The 22,497-nt window shown below is 40.7% G+C and overlaps 1 protein-coding gene across 4 annotated transcripts; it reads left to right on the top strand.

The window, feature by feature from the left end:
- Positions 1-1,323: 1,323 nt before the first annotated feature.
- LOC135522541 (protein CDV3 homolog) lies at positions 1,324-21,887 on the top strand. 4 transcript variants are annotated; one of them, XM_064948904.1, is made up of 13 exons: positions 1,324-1,768; positions 2,779-2,855; positions 2,980-3,110; positions 3,272-3,434; positions 9,024-16,209; positions 17,174-17,216; positions 18,984-19,124; positions 19,218-19,326; positions 19,430-19,508; positions 19,616-19,940; positions 20,563-20,619; positions 20,705-20,864; positions 21,092-21,887. In XM_064948904.1, exons 1-5 carry the CDS (start codon positions 1,562-1,564, stop codon positions 9,151-9,153), a joined length of 708 nt encoding a protein of 235 aa, XP_064804976.1. In that variant the 5' UTR covers positions 1,324-1,561; the 3' UTR covers positions 9,154-16,209; positions 17,174-17,216; positions 18,984-19,124; positions 19,218-19,326; positions 19,430-19,508; positions 19,616-19,940; positions 20,563-20,619; positions 20,705-20,864; positions 21,092-21,887. The 4 variants fall into 4 exon arrangements, with proteins under 4 accessions (XP_064804976.1, XP_064804977.1, XP_064804975.1 ...); XM_064948905.1 differs by having other exon boundaries at positions 9,024-19,124; positions 19,616-19,684; positions 19,862-19,940; XM_064948903.1 differs by having other exon boundaries at positions 9,024-17,216.
- The last annotated feature ends 610 nt before the right edge of the window (positions 21,888-22,497 follow it).

A 22,497-nucleotide genomic window follows, 5' to 3' on the forward strand; every position in this document is an offset into this window, starting at 1 on the left:
AAAAAAGGCTGTTTTTCCCCCATCTGACCTCATTGCACACGTGATAGAATTAAGTGATATGGTCAAACAGACAGTAAAGTACTGCGATTATAAACAAATTCATTATGGTTGAGTTCTGTGTTCCTGGTGAATTTGTAAATGGAGGATGTGATTATATAACTCAGATTTCAATGTGTGTTCTGAACCACCTGTTCATTCCACCTGTTTGCATGATGATGTGACAAGCCAGGATTTCAACCTTTATTCCAAGCCTTTTCATCACCCGACATCCATGGATTGTAGTTCTTCTTCTTCTTTTTTATTTTTTATTTTAAAATACATGGTAACATGATCATCTTAAACACTTAACCATAATATTTATATTCTGTTGGTGGATGTTACATTGAAAAAGGATAGCCTAGTAGTGGTTTAACACTTGGGAGAGCAAGGTCATTTTCCTCATTCTAATGCATTTTTGAATACATGGGTTGCATCTCTGTCACCTCTGTCTCGTGTCACACCATTATGAGCATTCTATTGACTTCTCAGCCATAGTGGCTCCAAACAATTGAGCGGTGTCTAGTCATTCTTAACAAGGGTTAATGATTGTTCAGTCTAAATTACACTAGTGGCATGTAAATATGATGACATTCCCAACATAGGCAAATAATTAGCAGGAGAAAAAAAATGACAACTTTTTGTCATCATTATGGTGTCATCACTTTTTGACAGCATCCCTTTGTTAGGGCGGAGAGACATGTACAGTGTCTTGTCAGTATATCCATAATCTTTGTGTGAGGTGACCGTGTAGGTCCTCAACACACAACATACGCTGGTGTGCCCCAGCCCAATAGTAGGCCTAATAAACTGCTTTATGGGCAGCCCAGTTCCATGCTAAACCCATAGTTTCATACGGTGGCATTCCACATGTGTTCCTTTAGGGGAAACCAGTAACACACAATATACATATTTTTAAGTGTGAACTGTCATTGAATGGGGAGCAGAAATACCTACGTTTTCATCAAAGGTCACATCCAGAGTGTAGACTACCACAGTGCCTGTACTGTACATACTTGGAATGCTGGCTTTGAGAAAACAAGTAAACTCATAAATACATTAAATATATATTTGTAAGTGATTCTCTATTGTTCCATGATCAACTAGTCAATGATCAACACTATAAATGTATGCGTGAAGACGACTACAGTAGACCTCATGGTGTGGTACCAGATTATTACCGGGCTAATATGATAGGGTGATCAAAAAAAAACATGCAATATAATTGGTTCTTCAGCATGTCCATTATGTTTCTCTTCATGTTAATCCGGGGCATTTTGGAGGGTATTGGCTGCACATCCGGTTCGCCTGTCAAATAGCAGTGAGCGAGCCGCACACCCCTACAATAATGTGGCACATTGAAAGACAGGCAGGCAGTCAGACAGTAGGTACATGTTCTTGCTCACGATAGAACGGGAGTTATTTGATTGCTCTGCTCGAATAGGAATTTAAACTCTCTCTATCAACTGATTTAAGGAGACGTTTTGACGTTTGTCGTTGCTTAAGCATTCATTTCTGAAAGAAAATGGCGGATGTAGAGACTGGTGGTGCTGCGCCGGAGAAGAGCCTGGATGATTTCTTTGCCAAGAGGGATAAAAAAAAGAAGAAAGAAAAGGGAGGCAAGGGAAAGGAAGCCCCATCTGGGCCCACACCAATTGTATTGAAAAAGAACAAGAAGGAAAAGGAGAAGTCCGGCACGAAAAATGAAAATCAAGATGCGCAGCCGGAGAAGGTAACGTTGGCAAACCCCACGCCAGTCACGGTTGGCACATACTGCTGCTACTAGCCAAATCAATCTGTTGCTAGCTAGCTAGCTAGTTTGCCTGCTAACAGTGAGGACTCGTGGCTGTTTAGTAATAAACCATGGCTGGCTAGTTATTATACTGGCCTAACACACGACTTCTGGAGATACATATTTAAGGTTAGCTACCTTACTAACTAATTAACTAGTTCATCAAACAGCAATCCATTAATTTAGTTCGCTGCTAGATAAACCAGCAAGCTCAACACTTATTCCAGACGGTGAGCAGACATGTCTCGATAACTTTAGGCCGCGACAGTGTCAACTGTCTCGATTGGTCAACGTTAATCAGCTAGATAACTACGTTAACTGACTTAACTTTATCCATTTGGAAGATTAGTAATGTTGCTAGCTAGTTGGCACGATTCGCAATAGTAGATGCTTAGGCCTCTAATCTTCTCAGAATTTACAGATGGTTTGCCTGAGCAATGGGGACTGCAGCGGTTAGACTCAGTGCATTTCCCGCACAAATGTTCTGAGAGCATAACTTACTGGTGGTGATGTTAGTAACATTTGCAGTAGATAACGTTAGCTAGTTACCAAATGTAAATTTCATTATGATTCAGATAACCGCACAACAAGCCTAGGCAGCCGATAGTGCCGGTCTAACGTTAACTGTCAACCTGTCTCCTCTCTGGGATACCTTAGTTAATTAATATCAGGGTGTCACCCTGGTGTGATTCTGTGCAGAGTTTGTGACACTTATTCCAGAGGTGGTGTGACATGTTGTGATTATCGTCCCAAGTCAGGGTGTGGCCTGTATCCAGATCCTAGTTTCTAGTTATTTGGCCCCTTGACAGACGTTCCTTTGCATGGTCAAATTTTACATGATAAATTGAGATTGACATTATGACAAGCAAATGTATGAACTACGAAGCCGTGGATTGCTAAACCGCCAGTTAGTGGGGGTGTAACTGATAAACGGTGTGCTCTGTCTGCAGGAGGATGAGGAGTGGAAGGAGTTTGAGGCAAAGGAGGTGGACTACAGTGGACTCAGACTGCAGGCTCTGCAGATAAGGTAAAACTGAACATAAGGGGGGAGAGGGTAACATTCATTCAGTAGGCACTACCCTAATGACATTTAAACATCTGTACTAGTGGCACATTTTTGTTGATTGGGTTTACTCTGGTGGTTGTGGCAGTGATGAGAAGGAGGAAGAGGAGTATGAGGAGGAGGTCGGTGAGGATGGAGAGATCATCCTGGTCAGTGGAGACAAAATGTCTGGACCCTGGAACAAATCTGGTGCCCCGCCCCCAGCCGCTGCCCCTGTTGGTGGGTATACTTCTCTCCACTCTATGTATCACTTCCACATTGTCTTATTGTAGTGTGTATGTATGTGGGTTACTCCAATAGATATTTTGGCGATTACTAATGATGAGCCTTGCCCTTTGTTTTCACTGACTGGTTTGCTTCTTCTCTGCTTTTGTCTCTAGAGGTGGAAGAGGTGCCTGAGTCCAAGCCTTCTGGGGTGTACCGCCCCCCAGGGGCCCGACTGACTACCACAAAGCGTGGCCCCAACCAGGGGCCCCCTGAGATCTTCAGCGACACACAGTTCCCCTCACTCATGGCCGGCTCCAAACATGTGGAGACACGCAGGTGAGTGAACCTCAACTTCAGATATCACTCATCTTAAGCCTGTTGCATGCTTCCCAGGCAAAACGTTTGCGCATGTATTATGACAGTTTTGTGACGTTTTTGTTCATTTTGCTGTCCGGCATGTTTTTTCAGCTGTTCGTGCACACTAGGGCTGTCCCCAACTAAACAAATCTTGGTTGACCGAAAGTAGTCTGTTATGGATTTGTTTAAAAGTCTTTTTCCATAGGATGTGTCTGTTTTAATAAAATCAACTGTATGCATTGAGCTTGTCTGACGCTTTTTAAGATTATGGTTTGATGAAATAAGACAGAGGCCTCAAGAGGGCACCAGAGACCTATATATCCAGAAGAGAGAAACCTTTCTCCTCTCACTCCTGCTGGCCATTACTCTCCTGAAGTTGCTGGTAATAGGCTACGCTACGTGAGGAGTCGGTAACCTTTCTAATGTGGAATGCAATTTTATCTTACCTGCGTGGCAGTTATGTGAAACAGTTTCATTTAATTTATAATAACCACTTCATATCTCAATCATTGTCATGTGCTTAATCCATATATAAAAGATACAAACCTCAAACTTAACACCCATTGCCAACTATGTAAAAATAGCCTACATAAAGCCAACAAATAAAAACATTGCAGCCTGCAGGTAGAAAATATCCTGATTAAAAATCCTATAAATCACATTAGCTACACATGGCCTGTCTGCAACGAACTTGAAACATTGTATTAACTTGGGTCCGGCCTGCCCTCAGTTTCCTCCGCCAGAGAGCTCAGGAAAGATGCAGCAGTAGAACATTTACGCAAGGGATAAAGGAGCTCACTCGAGCTGAGTAATGGCACCTCACATTTTCTACTGCTTGAGCTCCTGTTCCTTTTATAGAATATTAGCTCAAAAGTATTGTGGAGCTCCTGCACCTAAATATGAACAGTACCAGATACCAAAATAAGTACCGGAACCTAACCTATTTCAGTCCAAGTCGAGCACTAATAAGTAGTAATCAGGTAAGCCTATTTTACTACTTTTCCACTGTGTTAGAGAATTACATTTTTCTCTTTCACACTGAGTGCTTATCAAAAGGTAGACAGCTGGAAAGATATTCAAATACATTGAGGAACTATTGTAATTCTCAATGATGTAAAAACAGACTTAATTTGCTTGCTGTTTGAAGTCAGAATATTACTTTGAGAAGCTCATCAGCTCATTAGTGGTGGTGCGTTAAGGCCAGTAAGAAATACGATCAGATCCCCAAATGTGCACATTTATATGCCTAGATTTGCGCGCAGGACATGTAGCCTATAGGCTTACTCAGCATTGACAGGAGCGCTCCACACAAGACAATGACTAAATTAACAAAAACTTGTTCCTCACAAGTGTTTGCAGAGTACACAATTTATGCTACAATGTGTCCACTCCGACAATGATAACAGGAAGACTGGAATAATAATATTGAATGCATTAATATAATTTACTGTAACAAACATGTAGATTAGGGGTAAATGTACTACTGGTGTTATGTAATGGGGGATATACACTAACAATCTAACACAAACAATGAATGTGCACAAATTGGCGGGAGAGTGCATTCTGTAGAGAATTGCATTGTACGTCTGGGTGCATAGTCAATTCGAAGTCTGCATTGTCCATGCAGAATTTGCGGTGATACGGCCTCTGCAGAAGTCAGGGCATTCATACTTGCGCTTTGTGGAGAAGTGCAGAGCGGTTGTCAAGGAAGTGAGTTTGTTTCCTACAGGATGTACCACCCCCACCTACCGTCAACCAATCATGTAAATGCGGAGCTGTACAGAGCCCTCTGCATTGTTACAATGTTTGGAAGGTGCATGGGAATGCAGTACGGATCTGTATTTGGCCTCTGCATGCCTCTGGAGGCTCCACAATTGCTTCACACCCTCCATATGGAGTCTCCAACCACATTTTCAGATCACGCATGAATTAGCTTTTAGTCTCCACAATGGATTAGTTCAATGAGGGGTGTGTGTGAACAATGCATTCGACTAGTATTCAAACTAGAGGTCGACCGATTAATTGGAATGGCCGATTTCAAGTTTTCATAACAATCTTTTTTTGGGTGGGGGGGGCGCCACCGATTTGCCTTCATTATATTTTTATACCTTTTTTATTGAGCTAGGCAAGTCAGTTAAGAACAAATTCTTATTTTCAATGACTGCCGAGGAACGGTGGGTTAACTGCCTCGTTCAGGGGCAGAAAGACATATTTTCTCCTTGTCAGCTCGGGGATCCAATCTTGCAAACTTACAGTTAACTAGTACAACGCAATAACTGCCTCTCTCTCGTTGCACTCCACAAGGAGACTGCTTGTTACGTGAATGCAGTAAGCCACGGTAAGTTGCTAGCTAGCATTAAACTTATCTGGCGTTTTGCCAGCAGCTCTTCGTTGTGCGTCAAGCATTGCTCTGCTTATGACTTCAAGCCTATCAACTCCCGAGATGAGGCTGGTGTAACCGAAGTTAAATGGATAGCTAGTTAGCGCGCACTAATAGCGTTTCAAACGTCACTCGCTCTGAGCCTTCTAGTAGTTGTTCCCCTTGCTCTGCATGGCTGTTGTCGTTGATGCTGGTTCGAGCCCAGGGTGGAGCGAGGAGAGGGACTGAAGCTATACTGTTACACTGGCAATACTAAAGTGCCTATAAGAATATCCAATAGTCAAAGGTATATGAAATACAAATGGTATAGAGGGAAATAGTCCTATAATAACTACAACCTAAAGTCTTACCTGGGAATATTGAAGACTCATGTTAAAAAGGAACCACCAGCTTTCATATGTTCTGAGCAAGGAACTGAAACGTTAGCTTTCTTACATAGCACATATTGCACTTTTACTTTCTTTCACTTTGTTTTTGCATTATTTAAACCAAATTGAACATGTTTCATTATTTATTTGAGGCTAAATTGATTTTATTGATATATTAAGTTAAAATAAGTGTTCATTCATTATTGTTGTAATTGTCATTATTACAAATAAATAAAAATCGGCCGATTTTAATATGTATCGGCGTTTTTGCTCATCCAATAATCGTCGGTATCGGCGTTGAAAAATCGTAATCGGTCGACCTCTAATTCAGACCCCTTGACCAGTTCCACATTTTGTTACATTGCAGACTTATTCTAAAAATGAATTAAATTCATGTTTTTCCTCAATCTACACACAGTACCCCATAATGACAAAGTGAAAAAAGGTTTTTAGAATAAATAAATAAAACACAAATGCCTTGTACTTTAGTATTCAGAACCTTTGCTATGACTTGAAATTGAGCTCAAATGCATCCTGTTTCCATTGATCATCCTTGAGATGTTTCTACAACTTGATTGGAGTCCACCTGTGGTAAATTCAATTGATTGGACATGATTTGGAAAGGCACACACCTGTCTAGAAACAGTTGAAGTTGGAAGTTTACATACTTAGGTTGGAGTCATTAACTTGTTTTTCAACCACTCCACAAATTTCTTGTTAACTATAGTTTTGGCAAGTTGGTTAGTACATCTACTTTGTGCATGATGTATAAATTCACTTTCACAATTCCAGTGGGTCAGAAGTTTACATACACTAAGTTGACTGTGCCTTTAAACAGCTTTGGAAATGACAAAGTATGTCATGGCTTTAGAAGCTTCTGATAGGATAATTGACATCATTTGAGTCAATTGGAGGTGTACCTGTGGATGTATTTCAAGGCCTACCTTCAAACTCAGTGCCTCTTTGCTTGACATCATGGAAAAATCAAAAGAAATCAGCCAAGACCTCAGAAAAAAATTGTAGACCTCCACAAGTCTGGTTCATCCTTGGGAGCAATTTCCAAACGCCTGAAGCTACCACGTTCATCTGTACAAACAATAGTATGCAAGTGTAAACACCATGGGACCACACAGCCATCATACCGCTCAGGAAGGAGATGCGTTCTGTCTCCTAGAGATGAACGTACTTTGGTGCGAAAAGTGCAAATCAATCCTAGAACAACAGCAAAAGACCTTGTGAAGATGCTGGAGGAAACGGGTACAAAAATATCTACGGCCACAGTAAAACGAGTTCTATAACAATATAACCTGAATTGCCGCTCAGCTAGGGTAAAGCCACTGCTCCAAAACCGCCATCAAAAAGCCAGACTACGGTTTGCAACTGTACATGGGGACAAAGATTGTACTTTTTGGAGAAATGTCCTCTGGTCTGATGAAACAAAAATAGAATTGTTTGGCCATTATGATCATCGTTGAGCTTGGAGGAAAAAGGACACCATCCCAACCGTGAAGCATGGGGGTGGCAGCATCATATTGTGGGGGTGCTTTGCTTCAGGAGGGACTGGTGTGGTGCACTTCACAAAATAGATGGCATCATGAGGTAGGAAATTTGGATATATTGAAGCAACATCTCAAGACATCAGTCAGGAAGTTGAAGCTTGGTCGCAAATGGGTCTTCCAAATGGACATTGACCCCCAAGCATACTTCCAATGTTGTGGCAAAATGGCTTAAGAAGGACAACAAAGTCAAGGTATTGGAGTGGCCATCACAAAGCCCTGACCTCAATCCTATAGAAACATTCTGGGCAGACCTGAAAAAGCATGTGCAAGCAAGGAGGCCTACAAACCTGACTCAGTTACACCAGCTCTGTCAGGAGGAATGGGCCAAAATTCACCCAATTTATTGTGGAAGGGCTACCTGAAACGTTTGACACAAGTTAAACAATTTAAAGGCAATGCTACCAAATACTAATTGAGTATATGTAAACTTCTGACCCCTTGTGAGTGTGATGATAAAAATAAAAGCTGAAATAAGTCATTGTCTCTACTATTATTCTGAAAGTTCGCATTCTTAAAAAAAGTGGTGCTTCTAACTGACCTAAGACAGGGAATTTTTACTGAGAATAAATGTCAGGAATTGTGATAAACTGAGTTTCAATGTATTTGGCTAAGGTGTATGTAAACTTATGACTTCAACTGTAAGGTCCCACAGTTGATAGTGCATGTCAGAGCAAAAACCAAGCCGTGAGGTTGAAGGAATTGTCTGTAGAGCTCTGAGACAGGATTGTGTTGAAGGCACATCTGGGGAATGGTACCAAAAACATTTCTGCCGCATTGAAGATCCCCAAGAACACAGTGGCCTCCATAAATGGAATTAGTTTGGAACCACAGACTCCTAGAGCTGGCCTTATCAGTACTACTCTTAGTATGAGTGGGAACATGAAGTGTAGTCTCTCAGCGAGAGACGACTAATTTTCATGCAACGTTGTTCACTGCACCAAACATCTTAGCTAAATGTAAAATTATGCGACTAAGACTTCCTTGGCCAAAACATCTAACCTAATGATACATTTCTTGATTTATCTTGGATTAATTCTGACAATTTTGAGGAAGTGTTTCTGGTTGTTGCTTCGGTGGCTCGAGGGTCAAACAACAGTAATGTTATTTTTTTGTTTTTCAAGTAACGGTCTTTAAGGGGTATACAAGCAGATGTCGTTTCGCCTAGCTGAGTTCTGCTAGGAGCAAACCAAACTAATGTATGTGAATGCCTTTAGACACAGTGTTAAAACTGTGTTTCATATGTCCAATGCTTGGGTTTCAGGGACAGAGAGATGGAGAAGACCTTTGAGGTTGTGAAGCACAAAAACCGTGGCCGAGAGGAGGGTGGCAGTGGCGCTTCCCTGCAGCAGTTGGAGCTTGGTAACCAGTATGCCATCCTGGGGGACAAGTAGTGGACAGCCAACGTGGTCTTACCCAGCTGCCAGAGGGAGCTGAGCTACAGCATTGTACCTAACTACAGCACAGTCCTGACAACAAACACTGGTGTTGCTGCCACCACCATACTGGACCTTCTCTCCTTCTCACATACCACAGTACAATACATACAGTATACATACAAACACCTCACACAGTCAACCATATACACTAACACACACACTCCCACAATGTCAATACATTCATGTGTATATATACAGTACATACACAAAGCACCTGGTTGGCAAAACTGAAAGACTACATCCAAAAGAGCTGTGGCAACGGGGATCAACTGAAACAAATATCAAATCTATATGATACACCCATATGAATGACACTGCAGCAACAACAGCAAAGGCAACTTTAGGTTGTCTTTTGTGGATTGTATTCAGAGCAGCAGTGGTATGGTACAACTTCTCTCTGGACTTCAACTTTCTTTGATAAAGCCACAGAGGATCAAAGAAGACACAATTGGGCAAGATGAATTTATGGACTGTTGAGAATGGATATATTTTTTTTGCGAGATCGTTATAACCCAAACTGCACATGGTTTGTAATTGTTGGGGTGCATTATGGTTTGGGCACACGAGCGGAGACTATCTCGGTTGCATGGCTGTGGTGACCATGTTGAGCGGGGACTTTGCTCTTATTGGTGGTGAGTGGGGCAAACGCCAGCCCTGCAGAGGAGAGAACCACCAGGCTCTTCCACTTAGAAACTTTGTTTTCCTCAAAGGGACACCTACAAAGATCTGTGGACACGGGAGAGAAGTTATGGTCCTCATTCAGAATGACTATTTAAAAGTGGCCTTAGTGTAAAGAGAGAAACTGCCTCGTCCTCTGGAGAGAAACTTACTGGTTGTCTCACGCGCTGTTGCTTGCCTCCTGGATCGCACCAACCTCCCAAATTCAATAATGTAGTGCTGAGTTTGTTTGTCAGATTACACCAACTGTCCTTCATATCCACTGTTTGACTTGCTCGCCCTTTTTTTTTATTTGATTATTAACATCGGCAAACCATTATTTAAGCTCTTTTCTAATCTGAAGTCATTACTTTACTTCTTTTTTTAAGCATTCTGAGGATTCGGTCCTGAGTTTTTGTTTTACGTGGTAGGGCTGTTTCTTCACCATAGTTTTTATGTACTTACACCATTGTGTATAGGTGGGACATTGTCATTGTTACAGGTGCAAAGACATTAGCTACAGCGTCCCAAAAATGACCCTTCTGTACTCAATGCCTGTAATTGACCGCAGTAAGTATGGCCTGTCATACTGTGGTCCATTTTTTTATTACTTGGTTCATTTGGAAAGAGTTCAGATCCTTTGACTTTATCTACATTTTGCTACGTTACAGCCTTATTCTAAAATGGATTAAATATTCTCAGTCTATACACAATACCCCATAATGACAAAGTGAAAACATGTTTTTAGAAATTTTAGCAAATTTATAAACATGTACATAAGTATTCAGACACTTTGCTATGAGACTCGAAATTGAGTTTAGGTGTAAACTGTTTCCATTGATCATCCTTGATGTTTCTACAACTTGATTGGAGTCCACCTGTGGTAAATTCAATTGATTGGACATGATTTGGAAAGGCACACACCTTTCTTTATAATGTCCCACAGTTGTCGGAGTAAAAGCCAAGTCATGAGGTTGAAGGAATTGTCCGTAGAGCTCTGAGACAGGATTGTGTCGAAGGTACAGATCGGGGAAGGGTACCAAAACATTTCTGCATCAGAACACAGTGGACTCCATCATTCTTAAATGGAAGAAGTTTGGAACCACCAAGACTCTTCCTAGAGCTGGCCGCCCAGCCAAACTGAACAATCGGGGGAGAAGGTCAGGGTGGTGACCAAGATACCCAATGGTCACTGATAGAGCTTCAGAGTTCCAAGATTGTAGCGTCATACCCAAGAAGACTCAAGGCTGTAATCTCTGCCAAAGGTGCTTCAACAAAGTACTGAGTAAAGGGTCTGAATACTTATGTAAATGTGAGTTTTTATTTTTTCAAAAATATCATCTGTTTTTGCTTTGTCATATGTAGATTTATGGGGGATAAACGATTTAATCCATTGTAGAATAAGGCTGTAATGTAACAAAATGTTGGAAAAGTCAAGGAGTCTGAATATCTACTGAATGCACTGCATCTGTTTGCATTCTCTTATGCTCATTGCATTGCTTCAGTCCAAGGCATTGAAGTTTGCCTTTTTCTGCAGCATGGAACTCACCCATTTTCCTCCCTCCTCCCCATAGAGATAGATGCCCTCAAAGGTTGTTCCAAAGATTTGAAGAATATTATTTCAGCACTTATTGAAATGTTTGTAGAGCAGATCTATGACATGTAATCGTGGTCCTGGAGAACTTCAGTCAGTGGCTGCGGTCTGACTTTTTATTTTTGGGCTCCAAATCACATGATCTGTTTCCTCTAAAGAAACAATGAGGTTATCTCAAAGGTCAGGTGGTTTAGATGAGAATAAGAATGTTTGCATTTCCTTAGGTTTAACAGAGGGTTAGAACTAAAAAAGAGCTGGAGTTGTGTTCATTTCTGTCAAAGCCAATCGAAAGGAGATGTGGAGGGCACTGTAACACATTATGCAGCCTGTGGTCCTCTGCCAAAACATTGTGGGTGAAGTAGTGAAAATGTCTGAGGACTTAATCAAAGAACAGTTTAACAAAAAATAAACAGTGATCCTTGTGAAGGGTGTCCTGTGAGTTCTTAACCTGAAAGTAGCTGTTTTACAGGTAAGCTAGATGTTCAAATAAAAGGCCACACTGAGAAACCAGTCTGCATAAGTATTGGCAACTGGTAAGTACTGTGTTTCAGTAAGCACAATAATGCACATGGTCTAATAAATTATATTTTAGATCCACATTTTGGGTTGAGCCTTAAATGTTATTACAATTTAAAATCGGATGAAGTTCAAGCAACACTTTATGCTCAGGAGTTTTTTTTTTTTTTTGACCAATCTTTGGTGAAATAGGTAGTGGACTGGGCACATTTATGACATCTGTCAGAGACCACATATTTTATTTTGTCCCAGCACTTCATTGGCTTCCTTTCGTTGTCTCTGTCGCCACAACTTCATGACTACTGACCACAAAGAACTAGTTATAAAGAAGAGGCAACGAGAGGAAGCCACTTGGAATTAGGAGTACCAGGACCTAGCCAAAAACTGCTACAGGTGCAAACGATATGCAAGTCTCTGGCTTTCATCAGGTGCAAATGCTTATTAAATATTAGCTGACATTACTCAACTCCACATTATCAACTGGGTGGTTTGGGCCAGAGACTTTACATATATCAAAGCCGTGATATGCCACGGGTATGACAAAACGCTTATTTTTACTCTACTAATTACTTTGGTAAACAGTTTATAATTAGTGATAAGGCACCTCGGGGGTTTGTGGTATATGGCCAATATACCACACCCCCTTTTGGCCTTACTGCTTTAAATATACAATGGAGTTGTGTGGGCAGACTGTACTTCCGACTACATCGAATCGCTGTCAGTAAATATTTGGAAAAATGTCCATTTCATTAATGCTTTCTTATGTACAGTGCATTCTGAAAGTATTCAGACCTCTTGTTACTTTACTACCTTATTCTAAAATTGATTAAATAAATCCTCAACAATCTACACACAACCCCATAATCGCAAAAGCTAAAATAGTTTTTTGGGACATTTTTGCAAATGTGTTAAAAACAAAAATATCTTATTTTACTTAAGTATTCAGACCTTTTGCTATGAGACTTGAAATTGAGCTCCGGTGCATCCTGTTTCCATTGATCTACAACTTTCTACAACTTGTTTGGAGTCCACCTGTGGTATATTCAATTGATTGGACATGATTTGGAAAGGCACACACCTGTCTATAGTGCATGTCAGAGCAAAAACCAAGCCGTGAGGTTGAAGGAATTGTCCGTAGAGCTCTGAGACAGTATTTTGTTGAGGCACAGATCTGGGGGAAGGGTACCAAAAATGGTCTGCAGACTTGAAGGTCCCCAAGAACACAGTGGCCATCATTCTTAAATGGAAGAAGTTTGGAACCACCAAGACTCTTCCTAGAGCTGGCTGCCCGGGCAAACTGAGCAATCGGGGGAGAAGGGCCTTGGTCAGAGAGGTGACCAAGAACCCGATGGTCACTCTGACAGAGCTCCAGAGTTCCTCTGTGGAGATGGGAGAACCTTCCAGAAGGACAACCATCTCTGCAGAACTCCACCAATCAAGCATTTCTGGTTGAGTGGCCAGACAGAAGCCACTCCTCAGTAAAAGGTACATGACAGTCCACTTGGAGTTTGCCAAAAGGCACTGAAAGATTCTCAGACCATGAGAAACAAGATTCTCTGGTCTGATGAAACCAAGATTGAACAGTTTGGCTTGAATGCCAAGCAACACTTCTGGAGGAATTCTGGCACCATCCCTACAGTGAAGCATTGTGGTGGCAGCAGTTGTTTTTCAGTGGCAGGGACTGGGAGACTAGTCAGGATCGAGGGAAAGATGAACTGAGCAAAGAATAGAGAGATCCTTGGTGAAAACCTGCTCCAGAGCGCTCAGGACCTCAGACTGGGACAAGGTGCACCTTCCAAAAGGACAACGACCATAAGCACACAGCCAAGACAATGTAGGTGTGTTTTCGGGACAAGTCTCTGAGTGTCCCAGCCAGAGCCCAGACTTGAACCCGATCGAACATCTCTGGAGAGACCTGAAAATAGCTGTGCAGCGACGCTTGCCATCCAACCTGACGGCGCTTGAGAAGATCTGCAGAGAAGAATGGGAGAAACTCTCCAAATACAGCTGTGCTAAGCTTGTAGCATCATACTAAAGAAGACTCGAGGCCGTAATCGCTGCCAAAGGTGCTTCAACAAAGTACTGATTAAAGGGTCTGAATAGTAATGTAAATGTGATATTACTTTTTTAATGTTTAAAAAAAATTTTTAAAAAATTGCAAAACATTCTAACAACCTGTTTTTGCTTTGTCGTCATTATGGGGTATTAGGTGTAGATCGACGATGGGGGTGGGAAAACAATTGAATACTTTTTAGAATAAAGCTGTAACATTACAAAATGTGAAAAAAGGCAAGGTGTCTGAATACTTTCCGAAGGCACTGTATGTTTGTCTTGTAAAAGCAAGATTTTCTTTGGGTGCTGAAATCTGTTGATGTGCATGCCTAATTGGCCACACACTCAAATGGACCTACAGCTTGGGTAAGATTCCATCATTCACACACAGTAGATAACATGGTGGTTTACACCATGTCTGTCAACAAAATGCTATCCTCAATGCTTATGTTGTATTGTGTCTCACCCAATTTGTGGAAATGCAGTGATCACCCATCGTCTTTAATGTTGTGATTCACAGACACATGATGACCACGATTTGAATGCTGCAACTGAGGCATAATGATGTCAAGGCAGGTCAAATCATGACATCAGTGATCTTCAGGTTACAAAGTCAAAACTCTACAAAGATGATTTTTCCCCGTCTGAGCTGGGGGAGGTTTGTTCCCAGTTGTCTTGAATGCACAGAAGTCTGAGATTTCCGAGTTCCAAGTTGTTTTGAACGCAGCATGTGACTCCGAGTAAGACTGGACATCGGTGGAGGCTGCTGAAGGGAGGACGGTTCATAATAATGGCTGGTACTGGGCATATGGAATGGCATCAAAAACATGGGAAATGTGTGTCTGTATTTGACTCCATTCCACAGATGCCGCTCCAGCCATTAACTCAAGCCCGTCCTCCCCAATTAAGGTGCCACCAACCTCATGTGCTGGACATGGGAAGGATATTTGTGACGACTTAAAAGGGATGCAGAAGCACACCAGCACCCAATGTTATGTTTATTCTTGGGCCAACCCTCTAGCTACCCCTTATTCCACACTATGTCCCCCCCTACCGTAACTCATTTTCCCCGTGTTTCTTCCTTCACTTGTTCTTCTCCTGATTTGACAACATCTAGACTACTGTTGTTGCTTCCCTACCACTCTCCTGCTTATGATGGTGTTAAGACTGAATGCAGTGGTAAATGGCCTAGTATTTTTATATTAAACCTACCTCACACATCCAGTTTTTCCAATTGTAACTCACCCACCAAAGATCACAATATGATGTTTTTACATTTTGTGTTATTTGTGCTGGTCTAATTCCTAAAAAGTAAAAGCATAGAATCCTTGCGCTCTCGGATAATAATAGTTCATATGGTGCTCCTCACGAGATCCAGGTTGTATCACAACCGGGAGTCCCATAGGGCAGTGCACAATTGACCCAGCGTTGGCCGGTGTAAGCCGTCACTGTAAATAAGAATTTGTTCTTCACTGATTCATCTAGTTAAATAAAGGTGAAATAAAATAATTCACTGGCACAGGTTTTTTAGCATTGATAAATAATTTAATGTTTACTTCAAGTCAGATACAATACAGTGGGGCAAAAAAAGTATTTAGTCAGCCACCAATTGTGCAAGTTCTCCCACTTAAAAAGTTGAGAGGCCTGTAATTTTCATCATAGGTACACTTCAGCTATGACAGACAAAATGAGAGAAAAAATCCAGAAAATCACATTGTAGGATTTTTAATGAATTTATTTGCAAATTATGGTGGAAAATACGTATTTGGTCACCTACAAACAAGCAAGATATCTGGCTCTCACAGACCTGTAACCTCTTCTTTAAGAGGCTCCTCTGTCCTCCACTCGTTACCTGTATTAATGGCACCTGTTTGAACTTGTTATCAGTATAAAAGACAATTTTTTGGTAAATTGTCCTTTCTCACCAGTAGCAACGTAGAACAAGCGTGTTAGCTGCCCCACCAATTGGCATTACTAGGCTTCCATTTGCTGTATTTGGCGAGATGGGGTAAGGGGTTGGGATGTGTTTATAATCTTTTTTTAAATATATATTTATATTTGCATTGGAAAATGTGGTGTTTTTGCTCCATTCTTTTTAATTGAGCTTTTCATTACTATTTTTCTTCAGGTCGAGTGCATGAAGTGCGAGGAGAGCTCTGCCAGTATGAGCCGGAAGCAGTCTCATTGGTCAGGTACATGCTCTGGCCTTGCACACCCACCATCCTCAGACTGCAGTCTGCTCACTCATTACTTAAGCGGATAACCAGCCTGCAGCTTGAGAGTGGTGTTTCACTGAGGGCCATATGCCTGTCATTAAATGTTCCTCATAGGACAGTAAGTAATCAATTATATAATCTGATTAAATACTATGTCTATACTATGTCTACTTTGTCTGCAAAAGTTCATAACCAAATTCCTGTTTTGATTAACAGATCTGTCATAGAAACCATGTGCTACTTGTATGTGAAGATACATTTGCTGAATGTGCTGATGTCCTACTCTGATGGAATGTAGTAATGAATCAGTGCCTCGGTTAGGGTCTATTTTTCTCCACTTCCTGTCTGACTGATGTGCCTGAAGTAAACTGCCTGTTACTCAGGCACAGATTGGTAATTGGTACCATTGGATAGAAAACACTTTGAAGTTTGTAGAAATGTTAAAATAATGTATGAGACTATAACACAATTGATATGGTAGGAGAAAATACAAAGGAAAACCAACCGGAACATTTTTTCTTGATGCTCTTTCAATGGAAAGCTATGTGTCCTATGCAATTCCAGTTTCCAGATAGCAATTCCTATGGCTTCCACTAGATGTCAACAGTCTTTGTTCAAGGTTTCAGGCTTGTTTCTTCCCAAATGAGGAATAATTTAGAGTTTTGGTACAGGGAGTCAGAAATCAGTCTGTTGGCATTACTTCTATATTGAACATACTTCTTTCCATATGAAATATTATAGTTAAATTATATTTTAGTTTACCTGAGGATTAAATAGATACATATTTGGACTTGTTTTAACAAAGTTTAGTAGTAGCTTTTTGGATTCCTTTCTCTGCGTGTTGAACGAGTGGATTACTCAAATCGATGGAGCCAGCTAAACTGACTTTTTTGGATATAAAGACGGATTTTATCTAACAAAACTTCCATGCATGTTGTAGCTGGGACCCTTGGAATTGCAAATCAGAAGAAGATTTTCAAAAAGTAAGAGAATGTTTAATTGCTATTTGTGATTTTATGAAGCCTGTGCTGGTTGAAAAATATTTTGATGTGGAGTGCCACCCCCAAGCAATTGCATGGCATGCTTTCGCTGTAAAGTCTATTGTAAATCAGACAATGTAGTTAGATTAACAAGAATGTAAGCTTTTAACCAATGAAAGACACTTGTATGTACCTGTATGTATACACTTGTATGTTTAATATCCATCAGTTTTATGATTATTTGAATTGCGCGCCCTCCAATTTCACCGGGAGTGGTCGACAGGTGTCCCGCTGATGGGAAGCCTAGCCCTAAGAATTAAGTTAATTCATTTCAGGGAAGAGATACTGCCCTGACAAATGAGGCTTATGAGGAGTTCTGACACGCTGTGTCAACTTGATATGTTGCGCCGTCTGGCCCCAGAAGCTGCCAATGGAACCAAGTGCCCACTCTGTCCCAATGTTTGTAGCATTTTTTTGGCCTATTAAATGTTTTATCACCCCCAAAAAACACGTTGAAACATAAGATATAAATTGTAATGTTTCCCTCTTTTATAAACACAAATGATCTATTAGAAACATCTGTTCCATTTTTGTCAAAAAATTGTACAGACAGCAGCATACCACCCTGCATCCCACTGCTGGCTTGCTTCTGAAGCTAATTCGGGTTTGTCCTGGCCGGTCTCTAGATTGGAGACCAGATGCTGCTGGAGGTGGTGTTGGAGACACTCTTTCCTCTGGTTTAAAAAAATGTCCCAATGCTGCAGGGTAGTGATTGGGGACATTGCCCTGTGTAGGGTGCTGTCTTTCAGCTGGGATGTTAAATGGGTGTCCTGACTCTCTGTGGTCACTAAAGATTCCATGGAACTTAATGTAAGATTAGGGGTGTTAACCCTGATGTCCTGGCAAAATTCCCAATCTGGCCCTCATACCATCATGATCACCTAATCATCCCCAATTTACAATTGGCTCATTCATCTCCCCTGTAACTATTCCCCAGTCCTGGCAAAATTCCCAATCTGGCCCTCATACCATCATGATCACCTAATCATCCCCAACTTACAATTGGCTCATTCATCTCCCCTGTAACTATTCCCCAGGTTGTTGCTGTAAATGAGAATGTGTTCTCAATCAACTTACCTGGTTAAATGAAAAGTAATAGACTTCTAGTCTTTAATTGTATATGTTTATTGGGATCCCCATGATCTGTTACAAAGCAGCAGCGACTCTTCCTAGGGTCCAACAACTATAAAGTTGTATCCAATTATAATTGACATCTCTTTACAGGACAATGTAACAGTGGTGGTAGCAGTGAATGGCATTTTTGGCATTTTTTGGTTTGACAAGTAGTCTGGATCAAGTTATGAGCCACCAAAACATGGGGAAAAGTACTTTGCAAACTGAGCTGAGGTGGATCGATTTGTTTGTAAGCCCATATCACAAAGTGGGGTAATGCCTGAATGTAATATGCACTGCATTTCAAGGATACCTTCCATTGTTACCTTATGCACAACTGGAAGGGAATGTGAACAAGATCTAGAATGATTTGAAATCATGATATCAAACCTGGCAACTAATTGATATTTAAATGATGCCGTTGTCCCTCCACTTCATCTGTTTGACTCAGTGGTCTTATGGTTGGAGACAGTATGTTTGTATTGTGTATGTTGAATGTAATATTAACCTGATACCACTGTGTGATCTGCTTCAGGCAACAGCTCAGTACGTTATACCTGTACTGTACTATATATACTATATATATATATTTTTAAGGTTGCAATGGATTTCAAGCGGGCAACGCCATCAAGTCCAAACCCAAAACAACGAAATTGGACAAGACAGGGGGTTTGGGTTGGGGGTTTCCTGCAAGCATGAGCACCCGCTTCACTTCTTGAACATGAAAAAGGGTGAAAGGTGGGATGCAGTAATAATTTGTTGTTTTTCTCATTTTATTTTTCAGTTTATATTTTCAGTGTTTATATAAATAATTATGTATCTCTCCTGTAGTTTGTCAAATGCAGTGTACCTGCTGCGAGTGATGGAGGGGATGAGAGGCAAGAACATCAATCTCTTCTTCATGTATGACATTGCATGCAAGATGCAGCCACATGTGCAAGTAATGAACTTTTTTTTTTATTCAAGATCTCATTGACTTTAACATTTGAATAGTTTTCTCCCAAAAAAATTCACATTAACATTTTGTCCATCATTTTTTACAGAAACTTTCCTGAATTGATGCATGAGACCAAATTCGTTGTGCCAGTTTTCCATGCTTATGGACATGACTTGCCATGTCAGGTACTTGAACATGATCATTGATATTGTCAGTAGGTAGTTATTTATATTTTATAAGGTTTCACCAAATAACCCTTTTACCATGGTTTGACATGATTTTATATTTCTAGATGAAATCCAACAGCCGATATGTTGAAGGTGCTGGACTGGCAGATGGAGAGGCTGTGGTCGTATCTGAGGTGCTTTTGGGAAGGTCACCAAAGAAATGACGCTGTCCCGTCATATTGACCTCATGACTGATGCACTTCTCCAACGTGGGAAAAAGATACGCCAGAGACACTTGGAATTGTTTTTAATTTACTTGATGCTGGTTGACTCTGGTGATGTTACTAACATTTCCTGTTTTTTTGTTGTAGTGGACTCTCTGCCACAGAGGTTTGCAACAGAAGTTGCAACAGAGGCAGAAAGGGAAATGGCAGAAATGGCCTCTTCCAGGTAAACCATTGTATCAATAATCTAAGCATAGAATTTCAGTATTGATTAGAAATGTTGTCACATCTGTCACTATTGTTATGTTTTAAGAACCACACTGGACACCATTAGGGACTGGGGACGAAATGTCAGTGTCACCCCTGAGAGGCAAAAACCCTCTCTGTGCTGTGCTGCAATGTGTTGCAATGATCCAGCAACATACAATTGCAATGTACAGTGGGGCAAAAAAGTATTTAGTCAGCCACCAATTGTGCAAGTTCTCCCACTTAAAAAGATGAGGCCTGTAATTTTCATCATAGGTGACCATGTTGAAGGTGCTGGACTCATTGTTTGTAGGTGACCAAATACTTATTTTCCACCATAATTTGCAAATAAATCCATTAAACATCCTACAATGTGATTTTCTGGATTTTTTTCCTCATTTTGTCTGTCATAGTTGAAGTGTACCTATGATGAAAAGTACAGGCCTCTCTCATCTTTTTAAGTGGGAGAACTTGCACAATTGGTGGTTGACTAAATACTTTTTTGCCCCACTGTATGTCATTGATTTCAAATGACTAAACAAAGTTGTTATTTTTTGGCATGCATTGTTGTTTGCCCTCTTTAATCCATTTTTCATTTCCAGGCCACAGCAGGAAAGTGGAGATGAAACAGCTGTTTGTCAGCTTGTGCAGATCGAGAGGTACTTCCTCAGTTTAACAATGCAATTGATCAATGAATATAATTGATCTCCCTGGTCAAAGTATTTAGAACCTTTCTGATGACAGAACTGAAGACGATGGAGAGGAAGAACAGCATCCTCCATAGATGGTCCCCTTCCAGCAGTCGCTTCCAGACTGCAATCCAGACGGCAGAGTAACAGATTGAGAACATTCAGTCTGGTGATGGAACGGAGGTTCCTCTGTGGCCTGATGAGAAAATATGCAGGTTATTTTTTTTATAATTATATATATAAATGTAATATTAACCTGAGATATATATATATATATATATATATATATATATATATATATATATATATATATATATATTTTGTTGGATGGTAGAAGAGTAATTGTATATCAGCTTTTGTCATTGTTTTAATGTTTTTTTGTTTAGATTGGATTACATTTTTTATTTTATTTTTTTATGTGTCTTTTATCTGTTATCAATAGATGGTCAAGGTATTGCCAACCGCCTGTCCAAAAGGCTTGCCACGGTCGTTAGTAGCACCAAACAAATGTGAAGGACTACAACCTGAGGTTTGTCCTCACAGATTCCACAGGCCCTCGTGTATGAGGATGCAGTGCAGGTGGACAGCACTGTTTGGTCCTGGAGAGCAGGAGGAGCAGAGGATGATGAGGAGTTTCCCCTCAAGCAAAGGCTCTTTGTGCTCCATCCCCTCGGGCGTAGGAAGAGAAGCGGTACAATGAGGATGATGTCTTCACTGCCAAGATGTTCTACACACATGAACAGAAACTGATTGTGGAGGCCAGAGCAAGATCGATTTTGCTTGGGGCAAGAGCTGTCCTTGCTGGAAATCTTGATGAGCTCCAGCAGGCAGAAGGACAATGTGAATCGTTCAGAGGGGCTTTTATTGAGGGCAGTGGCAGAAACTTTGAAGTGGAGGACATCGAGGAAGTGGATGAGGATGATGATGACGATGACGGTGACGGTGACAGTAATGGTGATATTGATTGAGTAATAGATTGAGGCTGAGGGTTGCGGTGTCCATTATGTTTTAATTTATGTCATTGTGTTCGGCAAGTAGCCTAGTGGTTAAAGCAATGGACTTGTAACTGAAAGGTTGCAAGATTGCATTCCCGAGGTGACAAGGTAAAAATCTGTCATTCTGCCCCTGAACAAGGCAGTTAACCCACTGTTCCTAGGCCGTCATTGAAAATAAGAATTTTTTTCTTAACTGACTTGCCGAGTTAAGTAAAATAAAAATAAATTCCTGCCCTTTGTTTACAGTTGTATGTTTTATTGCTCTTTTGGGGTTAAAAGAAGCACATTTCTATTTAATTGTTAGATGTGATACAGGCCATTGTTGCATGTCATTTACTATTTATGTCATGGTGAGGAGAACCTGAGGTGAGCCTGGTATACCCCAACTTGAGTCTAATGGAATAGACCGGTTTGCTTCCTCCAAAGTATTGTCTTTTTATTGACCTGTTAGTTGTGGAGTTTGTAAATATCAATTTAGATTATTTTGTAAATATTGTCATTTTGAATATCTAGATCACCATTGGCATCTTTAAATTAAATAACTTCTGCACCTGGTCCTGCCTGGTTCCCGCAACATTTTAACGGTCCAAAAATGGGTTTAGCAACAAAGGATTCTAGCTTTTAATAATAAAGGAAATTATATCGACATTAGAGCCATAACAAACATCTAAATATCTACATATTTTTGGCCATGTATGTGTGGCCATTAAACCCCCTATACCCTATACAGGCGCATTATCATAGGCCCTACGTCTATTTAGGATATTGCTTGACAATGATGAATGAATTATCATGCAGATGGTAGTACTACGATCTGTGTTTTCACTTTTGATGAGGTTTGCCAAGGACAAGT

The sequence above is a fragment of the Oncorhynchus masou genome, chromosome 30, assembly GCF_036934945.1.
Source record: "Oncorhynchus masou masou isolate Uvic2021 chromosome 30, UVic_Omas_1.1, whole genome shotgun sequence".
Classification (NCBI taxonomy): domain Eukaryota; kingdom Metazoa; phylum Chordata; class Actinopteri; order Salmoniformes; family Salmonidae; genus Oncorhynchus; species Oncorhynchus masou.